The 24388-nt window shown below is 33.6% G+C and overlaps 1 protein-coding gene across 1 annotated transcript; it reads right to left on the reverse strand.

Moving 5' to 3' along the window:
* Window positions 1–211: 211 nt before the first annotated feature.
* SLITRK6 (SLIT and NTRK like family member 6) lies at window positions 212–6868 on the reverse strand. Its single transcript, XM_003257375.3, has 2 exons — window positions 6365–6868; window positions 212–3957 (listed from the first exon to the last, which is right to left on the reverse strand). Exon 2 carries the CDS (start codon window positions 3931–3933, stop codon window positions 1408–1410), a length of 2526 nt encoding a protein of 841 aa, XP_003257423.1. The 5' UTR covers window positions 3934–3957; window positions 6365–6868; the 3' UTR covers window positions 212–1407.
* Between the last annotated feature and the right edge of the window lie 17520 nt (window positions 6869–24388).

Genomic DNA, 24388 nt, shown 5'->3' on the forward strand with positions numbered 1-24388 from the left:
GAAAACTGCTAGACATACTTTAAATTTGGCTGCCTGTTAAGCATACCAAAAATAAAATAGCCTTTTTCACAACATGAACAAGATACTTCTGTGTGTAAACAATAGAAACCTCCCATAGTGTGTGTGTGTGTATGTTTGTGTGTATGTGTGTTAATCCTTACTTGATTGCATGACAAGTAAAGCTAATTTAAGAAAGCACATTTAAAAAAGAGTTTTCATTTTAGTTTTATTGTAGTGAGTAGTATTTTTAATTTTCTTGAAAGGCACCCAAGAATAATTACTTTTGTGAACCAAAAATATATAAAACTGTACAGAATAAATATTTCATAGAAATCTAACTATGCCTTCTTGTAAAATAAAGCTACATTGTCCCTCTCTTGAGGCAACTTAAACCACTTACCTTTAGAAGTGCCTTTTGCTACTGATTTATGGCATCTATCAATGTACATCAATAAAAATAAAATAATTTTTCCTATTTACTTTACAACTGTGAATTACTTGCCACAAGAAATGTATTTCTATCATGGTCATTCAAATTTACAAAGAATTAAGCCTATGAAATAAAGCAAACCCAATAGATTCTCTAGTCATATGTACAGCAGAATCTCAGTAGCATTTTAAAAATATCCCAAGAAGAAGAATTAAACTTTGAGCATAAATGACATACTTTAGTTCACAGCAGCACTGACATTAAAATTATCTACACAAAATGTGTAGAAAACCCAAAAAGTATGCTTATTTATTCCACCTGAACTATTAATCATTTTAACTTTTTCATCTTAGAATGCATGACAGTGGCATTTGTTTAAGCTCAAATGTTCAAAGTTTTGAGCCACCCATGTCCTATATAATTGCAACCTTTATATTTTTTCTTCACTATTACTATTTATAATTGTGAAGTTCCAGTTTCTTTTGCATTTATTGCAAGAAAGTTAGGTATGTTTGACAATACACATTTTTGAAGTACATACTGGTTATAAACAATGTATTCCTTACATATTGTAACTACATACACAGGTACGGTTTTTAAATGACGAAATCCAATTGTAATTAATCTATAGGGAAAGCAATTCAAGAAAATTCGGGATACTTAAATGTTCAACCTTTTTAGATGTGCAAGAGGACTCCTATGAGACACTTTTCAGTATATGGAGAAATATTACTATAACCCTTGAATGATTTACATGCAAGGATTTATTTTATTTGGGACAGACCAAATTGCCTGAAGATAATGCCATGGCTTCTCCCAGTGATCCCTGAGTTTCTTTTTCTTCTTCTTTTTTTCCCCATGGTTTACTGCTGTGCTTAAGTTCTGATTGATGACACACTCACGTAAGGCACTTATTTACAAGGTATGGACTTAAAACAGAATCACATCATTTCTGTGAAAGCCCTCAAACTCTCCATCTATGTTTGCTGCTCCAGGACTTCTAAATAGTCAGGTTCAGCATGTAAATTAGCTTTGAGTTCAAAATACTCATTTTTCGTCTGTTCCACTAATACCTTCCTTGGACGTGAGTACATTAATGTTTCCATTAATTTCAGCTCTTCGTGGGCTCCAGGATAATGTGCCTCCGTATCAGGCTGGAGCTGAGCAATGTTTTTCCTTAGGTATTCTGTGATTCCCAGTTGCTGAAGTTCCCTTTCTTTTTCTAAAATGTTTCTATACAATGAGCTGGCATCTTGGAAGGATAAAAATTCTGTTGATTGGTTCGTGGTTTTGTATTTCATATTTGACCCTGTGAGTGGCGAATGATTTTCCCGTTCCAAAAGACTTCTTTGGAGATGTTTTGCATCACTTCCTTCTTTCTCATTCCTCTCTTCTTCCTCTTCCAGATGCTTTGGACCAAAGGATGGACTTCTATAGACATGAACCATGGGGCTCACCATGTGCTGTTCATAGAGTGAGGCAGAGGGTCTTTCAGTAGTGTGATGAGTGGTTTTATGGCCATACATGCTGTACTGAAGATGCACAGGACTGTTGTCTCTCATTTGCTCATCTACTTGTTTCTTTTTGTATCTTCTCCTGCGGTGAAGAACAAGAACCACTATCCCTGCAGCACAGAAAACAATAGTGATGAACACAATCAGAAGTCCCAATATTAGAACAGACAGTGGCACAGCGTCCGTAAGAGATCGTAAAATAGTATCAGCCGTATTTGTTGTTGTTGCAGGAGTGGTGACAATAATGTAACTAGTCTGTGTTGGCATGGATGGGTTATTTACTAAACCTGGACAGAGAAGTTCACTATTTAGGGCTTTTAATTCCTTCTTGTCCAGATGCCCGGGGGAAGTGCAGAGGATGTCATCTGTTACTGTGTTCTTGCTTAACTTTTGTATCCATTGCTGCAGTCCAACCAGGTCACAGGAGCAGTCCCAGGGGTTATCCTCAAGGTCAATCTGGGTTAGTAAATCAAGATCATCCAAAATATTACTTACAGGTAGATGGGTAAACTGGTTTGTTTTAAGATTTACTTTAGTTAGAGGAACCCCTGAAAAAATATGTGGTGGTAAAACTTGGAGGAGGTTGTTATTTAAATAGAGGACTTTAAGTTTAGGCATTGGATTAAAGGTTCCCGGCAGTATTTCCTTAATGGCATTGTATTCAAGATATAAGTATTCAAGATTATGGAGACCAAGGAACATGCCTTTATTTAATTTGGTCAGGTGGTTACCATTTAGATAGAGCTTTTGTAATCTCGTTAGGTTCATAAATGATCCTTCTTCAAGAACTTCAATACGATTGTTTCCCAAATGAAGCATTTCCAAAGTGAAATATTCCACTAGATCAGACTTCATTAAACTATGAATAATATTTCCCGCTAGAATGAGCTTTCTAGGATTTTGTGGAGGAGGTCTCAGATCTGATAAGCTTTCAATGTTGCGCTCCTGACAGTGTATTAGAAGTCCTGATGGGGATAGGACTTTGCAGTTACAAGGAATAGGGCAGTAAGGTCCTGGAAGTTGAGTGGATGGCTTTGTAATATAAGGTATCAAACCTGGTGCTTTGGTGGGTAGTTTTAGAATGGATGTGGTCTTAGTTGACATGCGACTATCATTTATCGAAGATGTTGCTGCCAGATGTAATGATCCTGAAGGATCCTCATGTTCTTCATACACTGGTGGAGTGGGGCAAATAGATTCCTTCTTTAGTCTACTGAGTATACTTCCTTTAAAAAATGGAGGGCTATTGCAGACAACATCACCAATTATAGACTGCGGAGGCATGTTCTCCAGCCAAGTTTTTAACTGCAATAAGTCACAATTGCAGGCCCATTTGTTGTCCTCCAACTGAAGATCCAATATTCGGCCAATGTGTTCAAGAAAACCAACATAAGGCAATGTTTGTAACTGATTTCCACGAAGATCTAGATGGGTTAAAGGAACAAATCGGAAGATGTTTGGAGGAAGACTCTCAATAGCATTGTCATTTAAAATTAACACTTTGAGTCTGTTGAGCTTGCTAAAGGCACTTGGTTCAATCACTGTGATAAAATTGTTATCTGCTTGCAGGAATTCCAGGTTTTCCAGTCCATGGAAAGTATCCTCTTTAAGAATTTCTAAAGAATTGTGATTGATATGAAGTTGCTTCAGGAGGCCAAGGCCATTAAATGCACCTATCTCAATATCTGCAATATTGTTAAATCCAAGGTGTATTGAAATAGCATTGGTAAGCCCAGAAAAGTCATTTGTGTGAAGCATTGTCAAGCCATTATTTAATAAGCTTAGTTGGAAAGGTCGTGATGGTGGCACACTTATTTCAGATACCATCTTGATACCTTTTGCTTCACAATTTATTAGCATTGTGCCATCTTTTTCCTCACAATTGCAAAGAGAATCACAAGAGCCTCTGGATGAGAACACTGGAGTTTGGGAGTGTAAACATATACAGGCAAGGAGAGATGAATAAAAGAGATGTATCCACAGCTTCATGTTGTCATGTGATGAAATCCAATTCTGTAAAATAAAATGCAATAGCAAGGGCCTTTAGTGGGTAGAACTGGGGAGGAGATGAAGCTGACATTTTCAAAATAATAGGTTTTTCTCCAAAAAGCAGATGACTGATTACCATGAAAATATGGGTACCTTGCTGCATTTACATCATTTTTTTTCTTTTCTTTTTTTTCCCCTATACTCATGCAAGTCTGGCTGTCTTTTAACTTGTATTGTAGTCAAAATATAAAATTTAGGTCAAGGGGAATTTAAAATATTATATCATAAAATTTGTGCTCACATCTGATGAATAACCTGCATTTTAATAGATGAGAGAGATGCTGCCTTAGAGCATTGATACTTCACTATGATGCAAAGTTATATATTTGAAACATTTTTTTTAACCTTATGGTACATAAATTTAAGGCTGGAGGATTATAGTATAAGACAAATATGTAGTTATTAACCATAAGCATAGAGAACTGTAGGGAATGTAAAAAATGATAAAAGAATGTATGTGTGCATATGTGTACGTGTGTATGCATGTATGCATGTAGCATGCATTGTCTGTCTTTATATTGTTGAACTGGGTGTCACACAATAACATCTAATAACTGTGTCTGTGTTTTAACTTGCTTTGGTTTTGGCTTAACATATATATATATATATATATATATATATATATATATACACACATACTAATTTTATTGTTTATTTTGAAAACCTTGAGGAAAATATGTCTTTGATCATGTAATAAAGTACAGTACTATAAGAACGCTTTTAACTATTCAATCTAGGGCAGTTTATATAGGCATAATAGTATCAGATATATACACTTAAGAGTGACCATTCAAATTTCAGTTAAATCATTATATTTAATATTGAATTTCTAGAAGCAGTATATTTCTTACTGCTTTTTAATTACGTTATAGATGAGGTGGAAATGATAAAAACTAAAGAATCAAGATTAATCTTTAACACACATTTCAGGCTGTTGTAAAAGAATAAACAATGCTTCATATAAATTTCTAACAAATGACTTCCTAATGAGGCCTTGAAACAGTCTTTAGGGCACTGAATGTCATCACATAATTAAGCAGCTGGTCTCTTATTATAAGGCTTAAAGTCAGAAACAATGAAATCTGAAACAAACTGTACCATATTAAACTTTTTGATGATATTTCAAATTTGGTAAAAGTAAAAAAGAACGGTTCAGAATAACATCATGTATTCCAATCCTGAAACACGTAAGAAATGCATCTGAAACAGCAATTCATAAAAAGGTTTTGCCCTTTAAATGACAGTTATGCAAGGTAAACATTTATAGCTCTATGAGATCTAATTTTATTTCCTTCCTTTAAATATTATACTTTAAATTTATATAAACTAAATTGAAATATAAACACCACATCTTATGACTCTTCAACTTTTCAAAATAGTAATCAGTTTTCATTTTTGTTGTTTGAAATGTGAACAGTAACTGAATCAAATTAAAATTCACAATCAGGTAAAACATACAAGAACCCAATCGACAATCCTGAAAGTAAACTCTCATTCCCTGAAAACATAGTGTTTTATTGAAAACACATATAGTACAAAGTTCCTGAAAGGCAAAAGGCAACTGAAGAAACAAAACAACATACTGTGTCTGTGTAAAGGGAAAGTTAGAAGACTCTATTTTTCTATAGGGAAATAGTTTGATTTTAAACAGCTTTGTGAGCTGAGTTTATAAACAAGCAGCTTGTAGTTGGAGTCTTCAACTTGTGGATTAGCTTCCACAATCACTAAAAGTACTTCTTCATAAATTACCAACAAAGAATAAGATCTATTTCACCAGGTATAGCATCAGAGAAAATAGTAAATAATTTTTCAGTGATAAACTCTTGTTATTTTTTAAATCCTATATGAATTTTATGCTCTTCAAAATGTGCTAGGAAACAGTTTCTAATCTTTTCAGAAACACAGATGTGAAAAGTGGTTCTCTACTGACAATATCTGATACAGTGATAAAGAGGTCAAAAGATACTCATTGACATATTTTCTGAGAATACGTATTTTCAAGTCAGAAAATAAGTAGCATACAAAATGCAAAGAATTCATTATTTTGCTTATATTTGCAATTCAACATTCGCATTTGGAAGTGATCCTTCCTTCAGAAAGCACACATATTTAGTTTCTAACAACAAACTGCATGTTGTAAAAGAAATAGTGTAATATTATATTTGTTCTTCTCTATAGCCAGCTGTTAGACTAAATGTCTGCTGCTCAATACAGGCATCTGCTACAGCGTTAGTTGTGCCAGTAAGCAAGAATGAAATTGCGTATCCTTTAATGCAAAGTTGTTTATTTAAAGGAAGCGAACATACAAATTCAATCACTTTACTATAATGCAAAAATAAGTATAAGAAAAGCCTGGAAACATTCATCTTACCTGTAAAGCAGAGACTCTTCCTGACGTTATCTGTAATGCACAGCTGGAAGAGGTGTTCAAAGTAATTCAATTCCTTTATTAAAAAAGAAAACACCAACCACTGCGTACTTTCTTCTCAAATATCACTTTTTGTCAAGTCCCATAGCTTCATAAAGTTAAAACCTCTGGTCAAAGATAGAATACTGAGCATTTCATTGAAAATATTTCAAGCAGAGTGCATACTAGAGCATCCTGAAGCAATTGTCCCTTTTTCCCTCGATTAAAATTCACGGCATACTTCACAGCTATGCTGACTTTTTTGCATATAGTTAACCATTTGCAAGCTGCTGAATGCAGTAAGTAAACAAGATGTTTAACAGAGCTGGGATTGATCACTCTTGCTTTCTTGGGTTGTAGATCCAAGATGCAGCAATGTTCTCCTTCCTCCTCTTCTAGTATTTCTTGTTAGCTCAGTTTGTTATTAGTCAGATTGCCAAGGGCTGGGAGGTAGGCGTAAATAAAGAGACTTCTTGGCTTTTGACTCAGCCTTTAAGCCCTTCCCCATCAGAGCGTTTTAATCTCCCAGTGTCATATAACACAAGAGACAGCTCCACCTTAGGACTGCTCAGCTCCTCCTCTTTCTGCAAATGGTCTTTCCACTCCCTTTCAATACCAAATATAGTGCAAGTGAATTTTGATGGAAATAATAACATGCCATTTTAAATGCTTAATAGTACATTGTGTTATTATAGCAAGCTAAATAATACATTATGTTAAATTCTCAACTAACACTGTTCTGTAGTGCTTGCACACATGTGTGCAGGAAACACAAGAATGCTGCCCATAGAGTAGTTGCCTCTTTTTTTCTTTTTAAATCTGGTATTTATAGTTGAAATTGTACACTAACTAGATTGTAAAATGTTAACACGAACTGCTTCCCTGCAGTATTTGTATATTTGTATTCACCATTTAACTTTTTTAAAGCCTTATGTTAGGGACTCTAACTTTTTACTTCATTATTTCTTTCCCTAGAGCTAATATTCAATAATTAAACTTAGAAATGAAGATCTTTCAGTTATTTTATTTATTTAGAAGAAAAGCATAATTATTTTAAAATATTTTTAAAAATCTTTAAACACAAAATAATTATCATTGATCAAGTTCTGTTTATCACTTTCAAAAATGTAACATACCTTTACAGATAAAATGAAACAAGTGAAATATGTAGATATTACAATAACCTGATTTGTATAGTGCTAGCTCAGAGAGAATTTATTCTTAATAGGTTATATCTTAAAAGTTGCGTGTTTCTTCAGCTCTTAAAAGTTTCTGAATCATCACTATTATTACTCTTGTCAGATTCCTTATTTCTCAAAAAGCCTGTGGTTTAAAAAATTATTCTTCTTACCTACCTTCCTGAACTTTTTCACATCCAAAGTGCATCTACTAGATGCTGTCTTTTATTTATTTATTCTGTTTAGAAAAAACACAGATTCTAGAGGCCTTCTATGTAATAGTAGGTGTCATTTCAGAAAGTGCTATTTTTAAAAAGGAGAGTTGATATAGTTGAAATCATCAAAATAGAAGAATATCACATTATTATTTAATGACATACACTCAAGATTCATATAGTTTTATTGTCTCAGGGTGGTATATTTGCTCCAAAAATATAAAGGCTCTGTGGGAATTTTCAATATTCTCACTTTCCTTTATATTTCCCAGCAATTAAGTTTCTCATTTATTTTAGTGGCATTTTGTGCTTTAACATGGAAAAGAGATGATGATGCAGAGGAGGGGGTTGGAAAACACTGTAAAAATAAAAAAAAAGAATGAAGAGTATAAGTGAAATTAAATATAAATAATTAGTGTTTGGTACAATTTCCTACTAGCTGCTAGCCAGATTAACTTAAGGTAATGATTTAGATAGATAGTTAGAAATTAGAATTTTAACCAATAAAAAAATGAAGGGGCAAGAATAATTTCCCTCCCAACTCTGTAGTCCTAATTCTCCACATGCATTCCTTTAGGTTTTGCAGTCAAGTGCATAGGAGAAATATTCTAGTAGCATAGTATGTGCAGCAAAATTTTGAAGCCTACATGTGGACAAATGAAAGTAATTTCTTTGTAGATTGACACATATTTCTCTCGTGTCCTTCAATTTGATCATATGTCTATTTTATCAATCATATACACATAGCAGAAATTTGAAGATTTTTATCATGAATTCCTTTCCTAAATAATGAATCTTGTCTTTTTAGTGCATAAATTACTGGTCAATTGCAGTAATTACTGGTCAATTCCCCACAATGGTAAGGGAGAGAAATATTGACTAAAAACACTTTTTAAAAAAATTATTCACTTGTTCTATAAGTTTTCATTGGGAATAGAAAACTAGAAAAATAATTGTTTGAGGAGCAATCTATAACTTTTAATTTAAAGTGGTAATGTTGATAATGAATTACTCAGCATTATCTCAAACTTGGTTAAAATATACACTAGCACATCTGAAAAGATTGTAGACAAGTCTGCTGTTCTCTAGGTTTTTTTCACTGTAATTCTTCAGTCATTATATCAGTAATGTAGCCATTCTTTCCAAAATGTTTATTATGGCAGGATATGTGCTAATGATTATTGAACAACATTTATTTTAACAATATTTTTAATTTCCAAGTAATCAGTGGGAAAGTACTTCCTTAGTGTAGTTTTAATAATAAATTCATCATGATTATATTAAACAATGAATTTTATTTATCTTTCCACCTAATCTATGCCTGCTCCCCAGTAACTTCATATTATTATTATGTATTATTATTATTATTATTATTATTATTATTATTATATATAGAGACAGGGTCTCACTCTGTTATCCAGGCTGGAGTACAGTGGTGCAATCGTAGCTCACAGTAACCTCCAACTCCTAGGCTCAAGAGATGCTCTCATCTCAGCCTCATAAGTACCTAGGACTTGGGGCATGCACTACCATGCCCAGTTGATTCTTTTATTTTTTATAGACATGGGGGTCTTACCATGTTTCCCAGGCTGTTCTCAAACTCCTGTCCTCACGTGAGCCTCCCATCTTGCTAGGATTAGAGGCTCCCATCTTGCTAGGATTAGAGGCTAATTATTAATAATAATATTTTTTTGAGATGGAGTCTCACTCTGTTGCCCAGGCTGGAGTGCAGTGGCACTGTGTTGGCTCACTGCAACCTCTGTCTTCTGGCTTCAAGCAATTCTCCTGCCTCAGCTTCCTGAGTAGCTGGGATAACAGGTGCCCACCACCACGCCTGGCTAATTTTTTTTATTAATTATTTTTAATCACAACCTGTAAATTACGTGTTATTGTGACATTTAACAATATCTCTGCTTTCAGAGTGTATATTTCTAAAGGGCCAACATGAAAGTATTATAATTGCATCTAAGAATACCAAGCAGTCAGAAGAAATAAACCCATCTCTGTTATTGATTTTAGAGCAGTAGCCTACAATCAACATATTTTATTGTGCATGAGGACATAGGAAGTGCAGGCCTTCCCTCCCTGCTTTCCTGGATGTGGGGAGATCATCTTAATAGCCAATGACCTCAAAGACGAGGTGGTAGAATGTTTTATGAAATTTGTTGAACCGATAATGTGTACGGTACAAATAGAATGAAAAGACCAAGAATGAGCACTGGAAAAATAAAAAAGTTAAACAATGAGATTTATTCATCCTAAATAGGACTAGTTCCACCTTAAATTGGCTTTCCACCTTCTTTAGCCTCACATTTAAGAGGTAAAGTGAAGACATGTGTGAGGCTGAGTTTAATTCAAAAATCTGAAAGCCTTGTAGGGAGAGAACTCTGTACCATCTGTGGTGTAGACTGAGGCATATTTAAATACTCTGAAGTTAGAAAGTATGAAACTTGGTGATTTTGGGGGGATGATAATACTATAGGGCATTTTAAATATTAGCTAGTCATTTCACTCTTTGAAAAAAAATTAATCTTAACTCAGTTTCACTTTTTACATAGTTATATGATTGTTTTAAAAGAAATATTGAACACTTTATTGGGAAACAGATATTATTGTGGGCTCTGCTTTCTTTGTACTGTCAGGGAATTACACTGAAACTCATGATAATGCTACTAAAATGAAATATTACGAATACTTACAAATAAAGCATAAATACACAGTCTTTAGAGACCCTGATACACTAATTTTATAAACATTTAAAAAATTATGTTCTTATTGTGCACCAAAAGGTTTCTTTAAGTTTGCGTATACCTTTTGAAAAGTGTCTTTGTTTCATTAAGAAACTTTAAAAATGCAAAATAAATAAGAAAAAATAAAATTCACTAGCAATTCCATAGCTTAAATTTAACTCAAATGTTTATTTTATATTTTCATTCTCTTTATTGTATACACAAGTAATAACTTTTATAAAATGAGAAAATAATATTTAAAAAGAACAATGAGTAAAGTCTACTTAAATACGTAATTGACTTATTTACATAAATCCAATTCATAGAAAATAATAGTAAGAACGTTGCCTTTCATCTTTCAAAATTGTATGCTACACAATTTTCAGATTGTGAACCCAGGGTGTTCCTTCATGTTTCACTGGAAGAGGACAAAAACACTTTCTAAACATTACTTTCTGTTGCCTAAGAGTAAGAGTTTAATTATTATGGATATCTTGACTTCCGATAATAACATACAATTAAACTAAGAGACTAACTTTTAGATGATGAAGAATAGAAAATGTTCCTAACTTTTGCAATATACACACATCTGTAGATAAGTAGGTCATTGGCACAATGTTCATGTATGACTTATCTCAATGAAAAGTCATGTGTCTTGGAGGAAATGTATAAGATAGATATAATATTTTATGGATATATAACGGATAAAAAGACTAGAAAAAACACTATGGAAATACAGAGGAAGAAGCGATTAAGTAAGTCACTTTAGGGAATTGGAGGAAGGCCTCACCATGAAGATGACATTGAACTGGATGGATGTTTAGGAAGCTTGCCTTTTGCATTGTACCTTTAACAAAAAGTTTAATTTGTTATGTAAGTCTTATGTTTCCTTCATACTTAATTTGATCTAATAGCAAAGGTAGAAAACTGATACAGGGAGTGCTTTATTCTAAGAGAAGTTTTGTAATAAAAACTTCCTCTTGGTGGTTTTAATTCAATGAACACAAAGGAATTCTCTAATACCCTTGTTTAACCTGGCAAAACCTAAAAGAAAACAAAACAATAACTTTCCTTTGAAAGCTTAAGCTGTGACCAGTCTGTCTTCATATAAATCCTATTGAAACATTTCATAAAAATTCCTACTTCAAATGGAGGACTAAGCAAACTTAAAAAATACCTGAAAAATGAACCAAAAAAATTGTGAATAAATGTTTTCACGATGCATAATGAACAACGTGCAAGAGAACAAGGTGCATTGGAATAATTCTAGACTATGAGTTATTCTGACTGTAGGGAGACACTCTAAGGAAGAGCTTATGTCTACTTCATATTTTTTCTCCATAGCACTATAGTGTGTGTTGCACATAGAAAACAGTAAAATAAGTTGTTTTTTTTGGATGTTCTCACCGTTGTGTAATCTTAGGATAGTTACTTCCTTGTTCTTCAGGAATGTATTTAGACAGATTTTTGTCACCCATATAACTAAATGCTATGGATCAAGATTAAAAATTAAAAATAAATAAATTGGTCCCCTGTATATTTCCAAATGTTGTTTGGTAATTGTACTAGCACAATCTATGCAACTAAATTATTTTATATTCAGATGCTTAATAATAATAGTAGGCAAATGCCACAGAATTAAATATGTGTGATAGATCAGATGCTTGGTGAACAACCTGCAGGACATATTAAATTCCTGGATGTCTTCTATTGTCAATCAAAAATCTTACATCACTGACTCTGCTTATCACCAATTGCTGTGTCATTGAGGGATGCAAACTTATTTTAATAGTTATAATCTTAAAAAAATTATAATATACCACCATTTTACAAAAAGTCAATTGCATTTATTTCAACTTATAATAAAGCTGTCAAAACCAAGATTATCCATATCAAGCATAGCTAGACTTTTTTTTTTTTTTTTTACTATTATTTGAGATCATCTCTCTGGAGATAATCTCCACATAGTTGAGTAAAAGTAATAACTTTTTAATTTTATGTGCACAAATAATAATAAGATGCTATTCAAAAACTAATTGCTTATTCCACATATTTAATATGAATGTTATTTTTAGACATCAAAAGAGAAATACCTAAAATGATAAAGAATTTAAATAATGCCAATGACAACCTAAGGTTGATTAGTTGACATGCAAACTTAAATGCCAAACTTTACATTTGTCTGGACAGAAATAAAATACTTTGTTACAACTGCATCTACATGCTATAAAGAAAGTAATTGGTAAGGTACACATTTGTTGAGAAATAGAAGTGCATAGTTCAACAGATAAATTGGTACATTTTTAAGTTCGTACATTTTGACTTTATAACAATGAAATTAACATAAAAAGACATTTACTGAACTATTACTGCCGTCAGTGGGTATTATATTAACCTACATAGTGAATAAATCATTAGTGACAGGTTTCACTGAATGATACTGGCTTTTTGGTTAGCAGGAATTTTACTGAAAAATTCCAAAATAAGATACATCTTGGTAAATAACATTTTTAGTGTTACATAACTTAGAAACTAAATATTTGCACTATAAAGAATTCACTTAGATACCAAGAGAAAGTTATTCGTTTGGAAACAGTCTATAGTCAACACACAAATACATTTCACTTCTTACATATATACCTATGTGAAAAATTTAGGCTATAAGGATAAATAGGGATATTTTTATAAATGTAATTATCTTTTTGATGATTTTACTGTATACATCTTACCTCTGTTTATCTCCACTATCCCTTCTAGAACAATTTTTCTTTAGAACACTTTTCAAAAGTTTGAGTATCCTATTAAATAATACCATGTATATTTTATGTTTAAGAAAATAAGGATAGCATTAGCTATAATTTTCATGTTTCCATATACTGAAATAGGACATAAGCTATTATGATATAATAATAATACACAGATACTAATAAAATTATAATACAAACCAATAAAATCTATTAACCAAATAGCTATATGAAGTTATACCTGTTTAAATGGACAGATTCTCTTTGATTTTTCATAAGGAAGAGAGGAGAAGTGACCTAGTAATAGTCTGTAGGAGGAAATATCAGATAAAATGTGGATATCTTCTATCAGATTTCCCTGGGCAATATAAATCCAAATTCTATCTTCATAAAATATTCATTCGTACTAAGTAGTATTTCAAATTTCTTTATTCAAAAATAGTTCTAAGTTTGACGTCACTTGACTACAGAAAAAAATACTCTTTTTGTGTCTTTTTTTGGGGGGGACTAAAAAAATCAGAGAGGCATTTCTAACTAGCAGTCCCTCATTTTTTCTGTAGCTCCCACGTACTGAATTTAAGGAGTTCCACAGTTTCAAACAATTATTTGATGGCAAAATCATATTTAAAACCTAGCATGTCTTTCTTAAGAAACGAATTGATTCAAAATAGCACTTACCTGCTCTTCTTTCCTTTATCTAGAGACACGTCTTCCACAAAATATGACTAATCTTTGATGTTAGTAGAAATTACTTTTTAAGAATCCTTGATTTGGGGGAAGAAGGAAGGAATGAAAACAGGGTTTTCAATCTAAAACCAACCTTGAAAATTTGTATAATATTAATAAGAGTTAAAAGAATCATTCCTAACACCTTCCTTGGTTCAAGGCATTTTTACTCTTCTAGCACCCCCTAGTGGATTTAAAGAAATTCTTACCTACTGAAAGTTGGATCGCATGCCACTACTGTTCAAGTTTTACTCTAAATACATAGACTATATGTGTAGTTGTTCTACTGCCGGATCATAATTATTATTCTGGTGTTTTAAAAGTAGATTTTTAAGAAACAATGAACAACCAAATGTTAACATGGGAATCACTGACCATTTCTCAGCATGTTCTTACAAAGAATTAAAAGTTTATCTAAAAAAAAATAAGGGAGAGAACATGCTGCAGTTATTAAGCAGAATCAAACTATCCTACATGTTTTTTTTAACCTTAGGTATTTAATTATAACATTAATAAAAATAAGGCATATGTATGTATACCTGTGAGCACTCCACATGAATGTAACCACTATAGCTAATCTACACATAGTAACAGTTTTATCCTTAAAAGATACATATGGGACAACTACTATTACAGTGGGAAAATTGGAGCATATAGAGGTAAGGTAATAAATCTACTGGCACAAAACTAAGAGGCAGAATCTATATTCACTGATTCACTTCCCTTTGGCTTCTGAATTTGTTTATTCTGCAGATGACTGATACTCAGAACAACGGTTTTAATAAGTGGATACAATTTATAGAAATATCGGGTTTTGGTTTTATATATAATAGGAACACATTTTTTAAAACACTTTTCGTCATCTTTTTCAATAAAAATACTTTTTGAAAACCTATCCCATTCAATATGTAAGCATTATTGTCAATTGTGGGCAAACCATTGCATCAGTTGAAAACACAAAGATGAATCATGTATATTTTTGCACACATATTTAGGGTTCATATACAGATGGTCTCCAGCTTAGGATGGTTCTTATTATTTTTCAACTTTATGATAACGTGAAAGCCATACAGATTCAGTGGAAAGCAGTAGGACACTCTCTTTCTATGCTGAGCAGAGCCAGTGAACAACAGCTCCCAGCCAACCACCGTGATCTTGAGGGTAAACACCTGATACACTATAGCAGGGGCCCCAAACCCCTGGCCACAGATTCGATCTGTAGCCTATTAGAAACTGGGCTGCACGGCCGGGCGCGGTGGCTCACGCCTGTAATCCCAGCACTTTGGGAGGCCGAGGTGGGCGGATCATGAGGTCAGGAGTTCGAGACCAGCCTGGCCAACATAGTGAAATCCTGTCTCTATTAAAAATACAAAAAAAATTAGCCAGGCATGGTGGCAGGTGCCTGTAATTCCAGCTACTCGGGAGGCTGAGGCAGGAGAATCGCTTGAATCTGGGAGGCGGAGGCGGAGGTTGCAGTGAGCCGAGGTCGCCCCAGTGCACTCCACCTGGACAACAGTGTGAGACTCCGTCTCAAAGAAAGAAAGAAAGAAAGAAAGAAAGAAAGAAAGGGAAAGAAAGGGAAAGAAAGGAAGAAAGAAAGAAAGAAAGAAAGAAAGAAAGGAAGAAAGAAAGAAAGAAAGAAAGAAACTGGGCTGCACGGCAGGAGGCGAGCGGTGAGTGAGCCAGAGAAACTTCATCTGTATTTATATCTGCTCCCCACCACTTGCTTTACCACCTGAGCTCCATCTCCTGTCAGATCAGCTGTAGCATTAGATGTTCATAGGAGCATGAACCCTATTGTGAACTGCGCATGTAAGGAATCTAGGTTGCACACTCCTTATGAGAATCTAATGCCTGACGACCTGTCACTGTCTCCCATCACCATCAAATGAGACCGTCTAGTTGCAGGAAAACAATCTCAGGACTCTCACTGATTATACATTATGGTGAGTTGTACAATTATTTAATTATATATTACAAGGTAATAATAACAGAAATAAAGTGCACAATAAATGTAACGTGCTTGAATCATCCTGAAAACATCACCACTCCCCCACTGGTCCATGGAAAAATTGTCTTCCACAATTTGTCCCTGATGCCTAAGATGTTGAGGACCACTGCTCTATAGTGGACTATGTTGCCAGATGATTTTGCAACTGATAGGCTAATTTAAGTGTTCTGAGTATGCATAAAGTAGGCTATGCTGCATGTTCAGTAGATTAAACTTATTAAATGCATTTTTGACTTATATTTTCAGCTTATGTGGGTTTATCAGGATGTAACTCCATCTTAAATCAAGTAACACGTGTATATTTAAATATAATGAAAGATAATTATAATTTACTGAGTGATAAGGTGTGCATGTAAGTGTCGGTTTCCTCGTCAGACTACATTATAGTAGTCATCTATACTTCTGTCCTTCCATCTCTGTAGATGAGAATCAAGCTGCTGTAAGGACTGACGATAAGAGGAAGTCAGTTTATGTAAGCTCCCACTCTGTTTACTTCAGATACGCCTGAGGAAAGAGCCTCTAGTGCAATACATAGACCAAAAGTCTTAAGAATCAGATTCATGTTCCATGCTCTGCATCTCAGGAGCTCCTTACTCTTCCTTATCTAGGGTAGGCCTAGATATTTTATAAGATTTTCCAAGTAGATATGTAATCTTTCCTTTAAAATAAAAATAACTCCTTCTATCTGTGCCATCTCCTTCCTACTCCACAATAGATACAGGTATGTTTCAGTAACTGAAGGGGTGGGTATGCAGTAGTAATGTGGGTAGGTGTGCACCAGACCCCTGCAATATCTGAAGAACAAACAAGGGCAGGATTGAAATAGGAGAGCCTGTGTTTACCAAACATGACAAGAGGCTGTGATGATATCCCTTCTTCTTGATCACCCTGCTCTCTCTTCTCACAACACATGTAACAACTTAATACTTCTTATCCTCCCAAGGATTTAATTTTGCTGTCTTTTGTTAAACTCTTAATATATTAAATTTTGTATTTTTGTTGGTATTATTATGAATACTAGTTATTTTACTCTACCCTAATATGGTAGTTAGACCACCTGAATTCCTTACTGGTGATCATGTTGTTATTCTTTCACTAAGTAAACTTAAACCATAGTGTCTCCTCTCCCATGCTGTCAATTTCTATTCTTACTGCTTTCAGAAGACCCCCTATATCATATCTCTTTAAAACAAACGTATAAGTTTGTTAGATGTATGAACAGATTGAGAAAATATGTTCTCAATATATGCATAATCATTAGGTTATTAAAATTGTGATTTCTAGTTAGTCTTATACTGAAGTCTTTTTTAAAAATTTGATTTTTTTGTACCTCTTCTAGATGGGTAAAGTAGCTTTGTGGCTAAGAAATTTGTTTAGATTTATGATAATATGAAAATTATTAAAACAATACTATAAACTCAGAATCCTTACATTAACATTGATAAATGCAAAAGTACCTGTATATAGACAAATTTGAGGACTCTTTTAAATTGTTATTTGTAATTATTATGGTACATAATAAACAATTTTATAAGGTACATGTGATATTTTTGATATAAGTGTATGATGTAAAATGATCAAATCAGTGTAATTGCGGTGTCCATCACCTCAAGAATTTATTATTTCTTCGTGCTGGAAACATTCCAATTCCACTCTTTAGTTATTTTGAAATACACAACAAATTATTGTTTACTGTAATCACACTAAGCACTGATACATACTTAAAAGTGTTTTAGATGTTATTTATCTTATACTACTATTATACATAAAGAAATTAAAATTCAGAAAAAGTGAGTTGTTCGTAATTACCTCATAGCTGAAAAGAGAGTCAGTTTTAACGTGAGCCTTTGATTTTAGGATTCTTTTTATGTGTTGCAGTAAACAAAAATGTAAAGAACACTTGGGAACCATAAAATAAGCAATAATATCATTTTCTAACTTATATAAAATGCTTCATTCTTTTTTGGATATGTTTATATACATTCAAGAATATGTATATGTAGTATATGCATGTGTGTATCTATATACACAGACACTCATAATCAGGTATATTTTGTCTCCGTACTCATAATCAGGTAAATTGCTATTAGTTTCTCTTTTTGGGGATCGTAAAATTCACAGTATTGTCACCACTTTTTTCATGAATACAATTATATGTCATTTGGAAAAGTTCATGGCTAATTTTCACAGCAGTTCTTGCAGGTTGATGTTTCATGACTGATATTGACAGTCTGGTGCATATTGGTATATACAAATAGCATAAGAATAACTATGATAAGTGTAAACATTAAATAACATAGCCAATTCTTACTATTCACAGATTCTATATTTTTGAATTTGCCTAATCACTGAAATGTATTTGTTACACCCAAATGAATATTCTCACCCTTTGCAAATTTCTGAAAGTACAGAACAATAAAAAGTTTGAGTCACTTAATGAGCAAGTTCTCAGCTGAGGTCAAAGAAGGAAGCAACACCGCCTTCTTGTTTCAGTTCTTATATTATAAACACATATCAATTTCACAGTATAGTTAGTGCTACCTTTTTCACATTTTTCCTGTTTATTGGTGATTTCACTGCTTAAAATGTAACACAAGCATAGTGCTAAAGTACTTTCAAATATTCCTAAGCAAAAAAAAAAAAAAACAAAAAAACAAAAAACAAACAAAAATACAAGGATGTGCCTTAAGGAGAAAAATATACATGCTAGAAAAGCTTCATTGAGGCATAAATTGTAGTGCTGTTGGCCATGAGTTCAATGTTAATGAATCAAAAATATACATGAAACAAGGTGTTTTTAAAAGAAACACACGTCAAACAAGGTTATGGATTTTAAGGATTGATCAGTTGATGAAAGTACTGTGACCAGAGGCTGGCAGGAACCTAGTCCTCTGTTTCCTCTAGGAGCAATGGTTCAGTATTCACTAATTCAGTGTTCATGAATGACATTATAAAACATAACTACTGCAAATAATGAGAATCAATTACGTGTTGTAATAAACATATATTGGAGTAACAAATTTTAGTAGAATGCCACAAATACCAATCACTCATGGGCCTTTTCTTCTAGCATGATTAATTTAATAGAAGAATATTGAATATCAAAAATCTTAGAAAATATTTGGAGGCTGGAATTAACTTTTGTTATAGTGGTTTAGCTGAGTAAGAGTTGTGATAAAATTTAAACAGCATAAAATATTATTAGTTTTATAACAAATTATTTATTGGGGCATAAAGTTATTATTAATACATGTGGTCCATCAGTATCCCTGGAGGCAGCACATGCAATCTAGAAGTTGTTTAAGTGCTTCTGCAAATGGCCTTGAAAAATCCAAGCAGCTATGTGAGTATATGGAACTACTAAACACTGCCCAGAGCAACCAAGTAAGGGATGAGTTGGAGCAAGTGATGAGAAATTTGACAACTTTGATCAACTCAGCAGCACAAGTTGTCTGAGTTCAGATCATGTATTAGGCACTGACTTCTGGAATGTGTCTCTGGTAGAAACTCTAGGACAGTAGACTCACCTGCCCCTTGGCTCTACTAAAAGGCCTCATGCCAGGATGAATGAGTGCCACATTAATAGATAATTTGTTGGAAGGGTTTGATTTGGTTCATCATTTTGAATGTCGGTTAAGATAAAGCTATAATTTTATTAATGATCATTGTGTTCTAAACAAATTTTTAAAAATTAAAAATATCCTAAATTATTGGAATATATAATGAACTTTTGTCAGGTGGTGTGTTTATTTGGCTCTGTGATAAAAGGCCTTGGCTTCTGCAGGACACCCTCATTATTCAGGTCAGAGTCAATAAGAACGAACATGGATTTCAGTGTGTCCTTATGGGGTTCAAGCTCATAATGATTTCTAGCTTTCTTGTGATCTTCTTTTCCGACTGCCTGGTCTGTGGACTTCAAACTCCAGCATTAGACACAGAGATAATAGCTTTACAGGACTGCTTCACCAGCTGTCACAATTCTGTAATAACAACTCTATCTTTCTAACAAATCCGTCTGTCAATCTCTCTATGTCTCCTAGAGGTTCTGCTTCTCTGGTTGAAACCAGACCGATAGCTTGGTATAACATTTGATGGTGCACAAATTTTAGTTTATTTAGAGATTGAGGAAAATGTATTTTATTTATATATTGATTCATTATTTTAATTTTATTACCATACATGCATGGCAACTTATCTCACTTAGCAAGCATTTTATATAGGTGGATTTGAGTTTATTTAGGCATGTATTTTATATTAATGTACATTCCCATAACTTCTGTAAATATTTAAATACAGTATCCAAATAGACGGTCAACAGTGAATTCCTATTTCTGTCTTAACCTAATATGTATGAACAAAGTGAACAACAAATAGCTTTTTGTATCATTTAAACACGTGTGGATTTTATAAACATGTATATATTTGATTTTAAATAAACAGTAGATGATTTCCTTATAATATGAGCCACAGGTGGTAAGAGCTGCTGATGATAAGATCAACATAATATATTCACTATAAATGACATAGATTTTTAGTTAATTTCTTTTAACTAGGAAGAATACAAATATCTAACATATTTCAAGTAAATAAATTTGAAAATATATCTTTCTTTTGCTAACTATAATCAGATGTTATAAATTGATAATGTTTTAATATATGGGACACTTGAAATAAAAATAGATAAGTCAAACACTACCATTAGGTTTGTAAATAAAATATTGATCCTTATATATGACAATACATATTACCAGAAACATATCTGTATCTTCTTTCAGAAGACCAATGTTAAAGAAAACATAGGAAATAAATTTATTAATACTGCTTATGGGGTCATGGGTTATTTGTTATATCCTGATGCATTTGTTTGCTTTTATGCTGCTGATAAAGACATACCCGAGACTGTGAAGAAAAAGAGTTTTAACTGTACTTACAGTTCCATATGGCTGGGCAGGCCTCAAAATCATGGCGGGAGGTGAAAGGCACTTCTTACATGGCAGCAGCAAGAGAAAAATGATGAAGATGCAAAAGTGGAAACCCCTAATCATCAAATCTCATGAGACTTGTTCACTACCACAAGAACAGTATGGGGGGGCATCTGCCCCCATGATTCAAATTATCTCCCACTGGGTCCCTCCCACAACACGTGGGAAATAGGGAATTATGGGGGTACCATTCAAGATGAGATTTGGGTGGGGACACAGCCAAACCATATCACTCAACTAAAGAACATCTGCTTTACATTTGGACCAAGGTTATATATGTACATATATATAGACACAGAGATATATGTACATATATAACCTTGGTCCAAATGTAATGTGTATATAAACACACACACACACACACATATATATATATATATATATACACACACACATATATAACTATATGTATATCTAAAACCTTGGTCCAAATCTATCTATCTATCTATCTATCTATGTATCTATCTATCTATCTATCTATCTGTTTTTTTTTTGAGATGGAGTCTCGCCCTGTCACCCATGCTGTAGTGCAATGGCACAGTCTTGGCCCACTGCAACCTCCGCCTCTCAGGTTCAAGGGATTCTCCTGCCTCAGCCTCCCAAGTAGCTGGGATTACAGGCGTGTGTCAGCACACCTGCCTAATGGTCATATTTTTATAAATTGCAAAATATAATAAGATGTTCCAAAATGTTTTGATGTAAGCCTATCTTCTCTAGCTGTTAATGAAAATTCTCCATATGTGACTCTAAAATGATGAACCTTGGCTTCTGGGTAGGATCATTTGACATAAGAAAATTCTTATAGACTAAACTTTATCGGTGCATATCTTAATAAGATAACCTTATCATTTTACCTTGGTGTTCAAAGGTCTATAGAAAATATATTAATTCCCTTCACCTCCCCTTTCAGAACATCATTCTCATGTTACTTTGTCTCAGATAATCTCTACATCTTTCTCAAGTGCTCAGGTTTCTCCTGAAAGACTGACTCTCCACTTTTGAACTGTCCTTATCAAGCTCAGAATCATCTGCTAGTGTTTGGCAAATAAATTCATGACTAGGCTGCTTTACTGATTCAGATTTTTCTTTTTTTTTTTTTACTAGTTTGATTCAGTCCAAAATCCAAAATTCTCTGTAAATTGACTCTCAGTTAAATTCTTTTTTTAAAAAATTTTACTTTCAGTCTAAAATACATGTGCTGAATGTGCAGGTTTCCTAGGTATACATGTGCCATGGTAGTTTGCTGCACCTATCAACCGTCATCTAGGTTTTAAGCCCCGCATGCATTAGGTATTTGTCCTAAAGCTCTCCCTCCTCTTTCCTCCCACCCCAACAGGCCCTGGTGTGTGATGTTCCCTTCTGTGTGTCCATGTGTTCTCATTATTCAGCTTACACTTACGAGTGAGAACATGCGGTGTTCGGTTTTCTGTTCCTGTGTTAGTTTGCTGAGGATGATGGTTTCCAGCTTCATCCATGTCCCTGCAAAGGATGTGAACTCATTCTTTTTTATGGCTGCATAGTATTCCATGGTGTATATGTGCCACATTTTCTTAATCCAGTCTATAGTTGTTGGACATTTGGGTTGTTTCCAAGTCTTTGCCATTGTGAATAGTGCTGCAATAAACATATATGTGTATGTGTCTTTATAGCAGCATGATTTATAATCCTTTGGGTATATACCCAGTAATGGGATAGCTGAGTCAAATGGTATTTCTAGTTCTAGATCCCTGAGGAATCGCCATACTGACTTCCACAATGGTTGAACTAGTTTACAGTCCCACCAACAGTGTAAAAGTGTTCCTATTTCTCCACATCCTCTCCAGCACCTGTTGTTTCCTGACTTTTTAATGATTACCATTCTAACTGGTGTGAGATGGTATCTCATTATGGTTTTGATTTGCATTTCTCTGATGGCCAGTGATGATGAGCATTTTTTTCATGTGTTTTTTGGCTGCATAAATGTCTTCTTTTGAGAAGTGTCTGTTCATATCCTTTGCCCACTTTTTGATGGGGTTGTTTGTTTTTTTCTTGTAAATTTGTTTGAGTTCACTGTAGATTCTGGATATTAGCCCTTTTTCAGATGAGTAGGTTGTGAAAATTTTCTCCGATTTTGTAGGTTGCCTGTTCACTCTGATGGTAGTTTCTTTTGCTGTGCAGAAGCTCTTTAGTTTAATTAGATCCCATTTGTCAATTTTGGCTTTTGTTGCCATTGCTTTTGGTGTTTTAGACATGAGTCCTTGCCCATGCCTAAGTCCTGAATGGTATTGCCTAGGTTTTCTTCTAGGGTTTTTATGGTTTTAGGTCTAACATCTTGAATCCATCTTGAATTAATTTTTGTATAAGGTGTAAGGAAGGGATCCAGTTTCAGCTTTCTACATATGGCTAGCCAGTTTTCCCAGCACCATTTATTAAATAGGGAATCCTTTCCCCATTGCTTGTTTTTGTCAGGTTTGTCAAAATCAGATGGTTGTAGATATGTGGCATTATTTCTGAGGGCTCTGTTCTGTTCCATTGATCTATATCTCTGTTTTGGTACCAGTATCATGCTGTTTTGGTTACTGTAGCCTTGTAGTATAGTTTGAAGTCAGGTAGTGTGATGACTCCGGCTTTGTTCTTTTGGCTTAGTGGACTTGGCAATGTGGACTCTTTTTTGGTTCCATATGAACTTTAAAATAGTTTTTTCCAATTCTGTGAAGAAAGTCATTGGTAGCTTGATGGGGATGGCATTGAATCTATGAATTACCTTGGGCAGTATGGCCATTTTCATGATATTGATTCTTCCTATCCATGAGCTTGGAATGTTCTTCCATTTGTTTGTATCCTCTTTTATTTCATTTGTTGCATATCTTACCTGTCGAAGTCTTATCTGTACTTATAGATCTATTTCAAATCTAGCATCTACCAGGAACAATGATTGATTCTTATGTAACTCCAAAAGTTAAACTAAATGGTAGAAACCTCAGCTGTAGGACCGGCTAAGTGGAAAACAGTTTTGCATAATAAAGCTTAGTGGAAACATACCTTACATTATACAGCAGTATAAAATGAATCAAAAAATGAGGTGACATAATTTAACAAGAGCTAGATTTAATTATCCTGCATAGAATAATGTTGGATTGAAATGGAAGATATAGCAATCATGAAATGCCATGAACCCCAAAGAAATCCACAGTTTCTCCCAATTTCAATACAATTAAAAATCAATCTTATACTTTCATTAGAAGTTATTAAATAACAGTCTTCTAAGATTATACCTACTTTGTATCAATGTTGTCTTATTCCCCACATTTTATTTCTTTAATCTCATTTAAAAAATATTATATAATTGAGATGGCCTGTGTTCTGATGACATTAACATTTTAAAATAAATAATCAGTTCTTATAATAAAATCAAAAACATGAA

This window comes from Nomascus leucogenys, chromosome 5 (genome assembly GCF_006542625.1).
Source record: "Nomascus leucogenys isolate Asia chromosome 5, Asia_NLE_v1, whole genome shotgun sequence".
Taxonomy (NCBI): Eukaryota; Metazoa; Chordata; class Mammalia; order Primates; family Hylobatidae; genus Nomascus; species Nomascus leucogenys.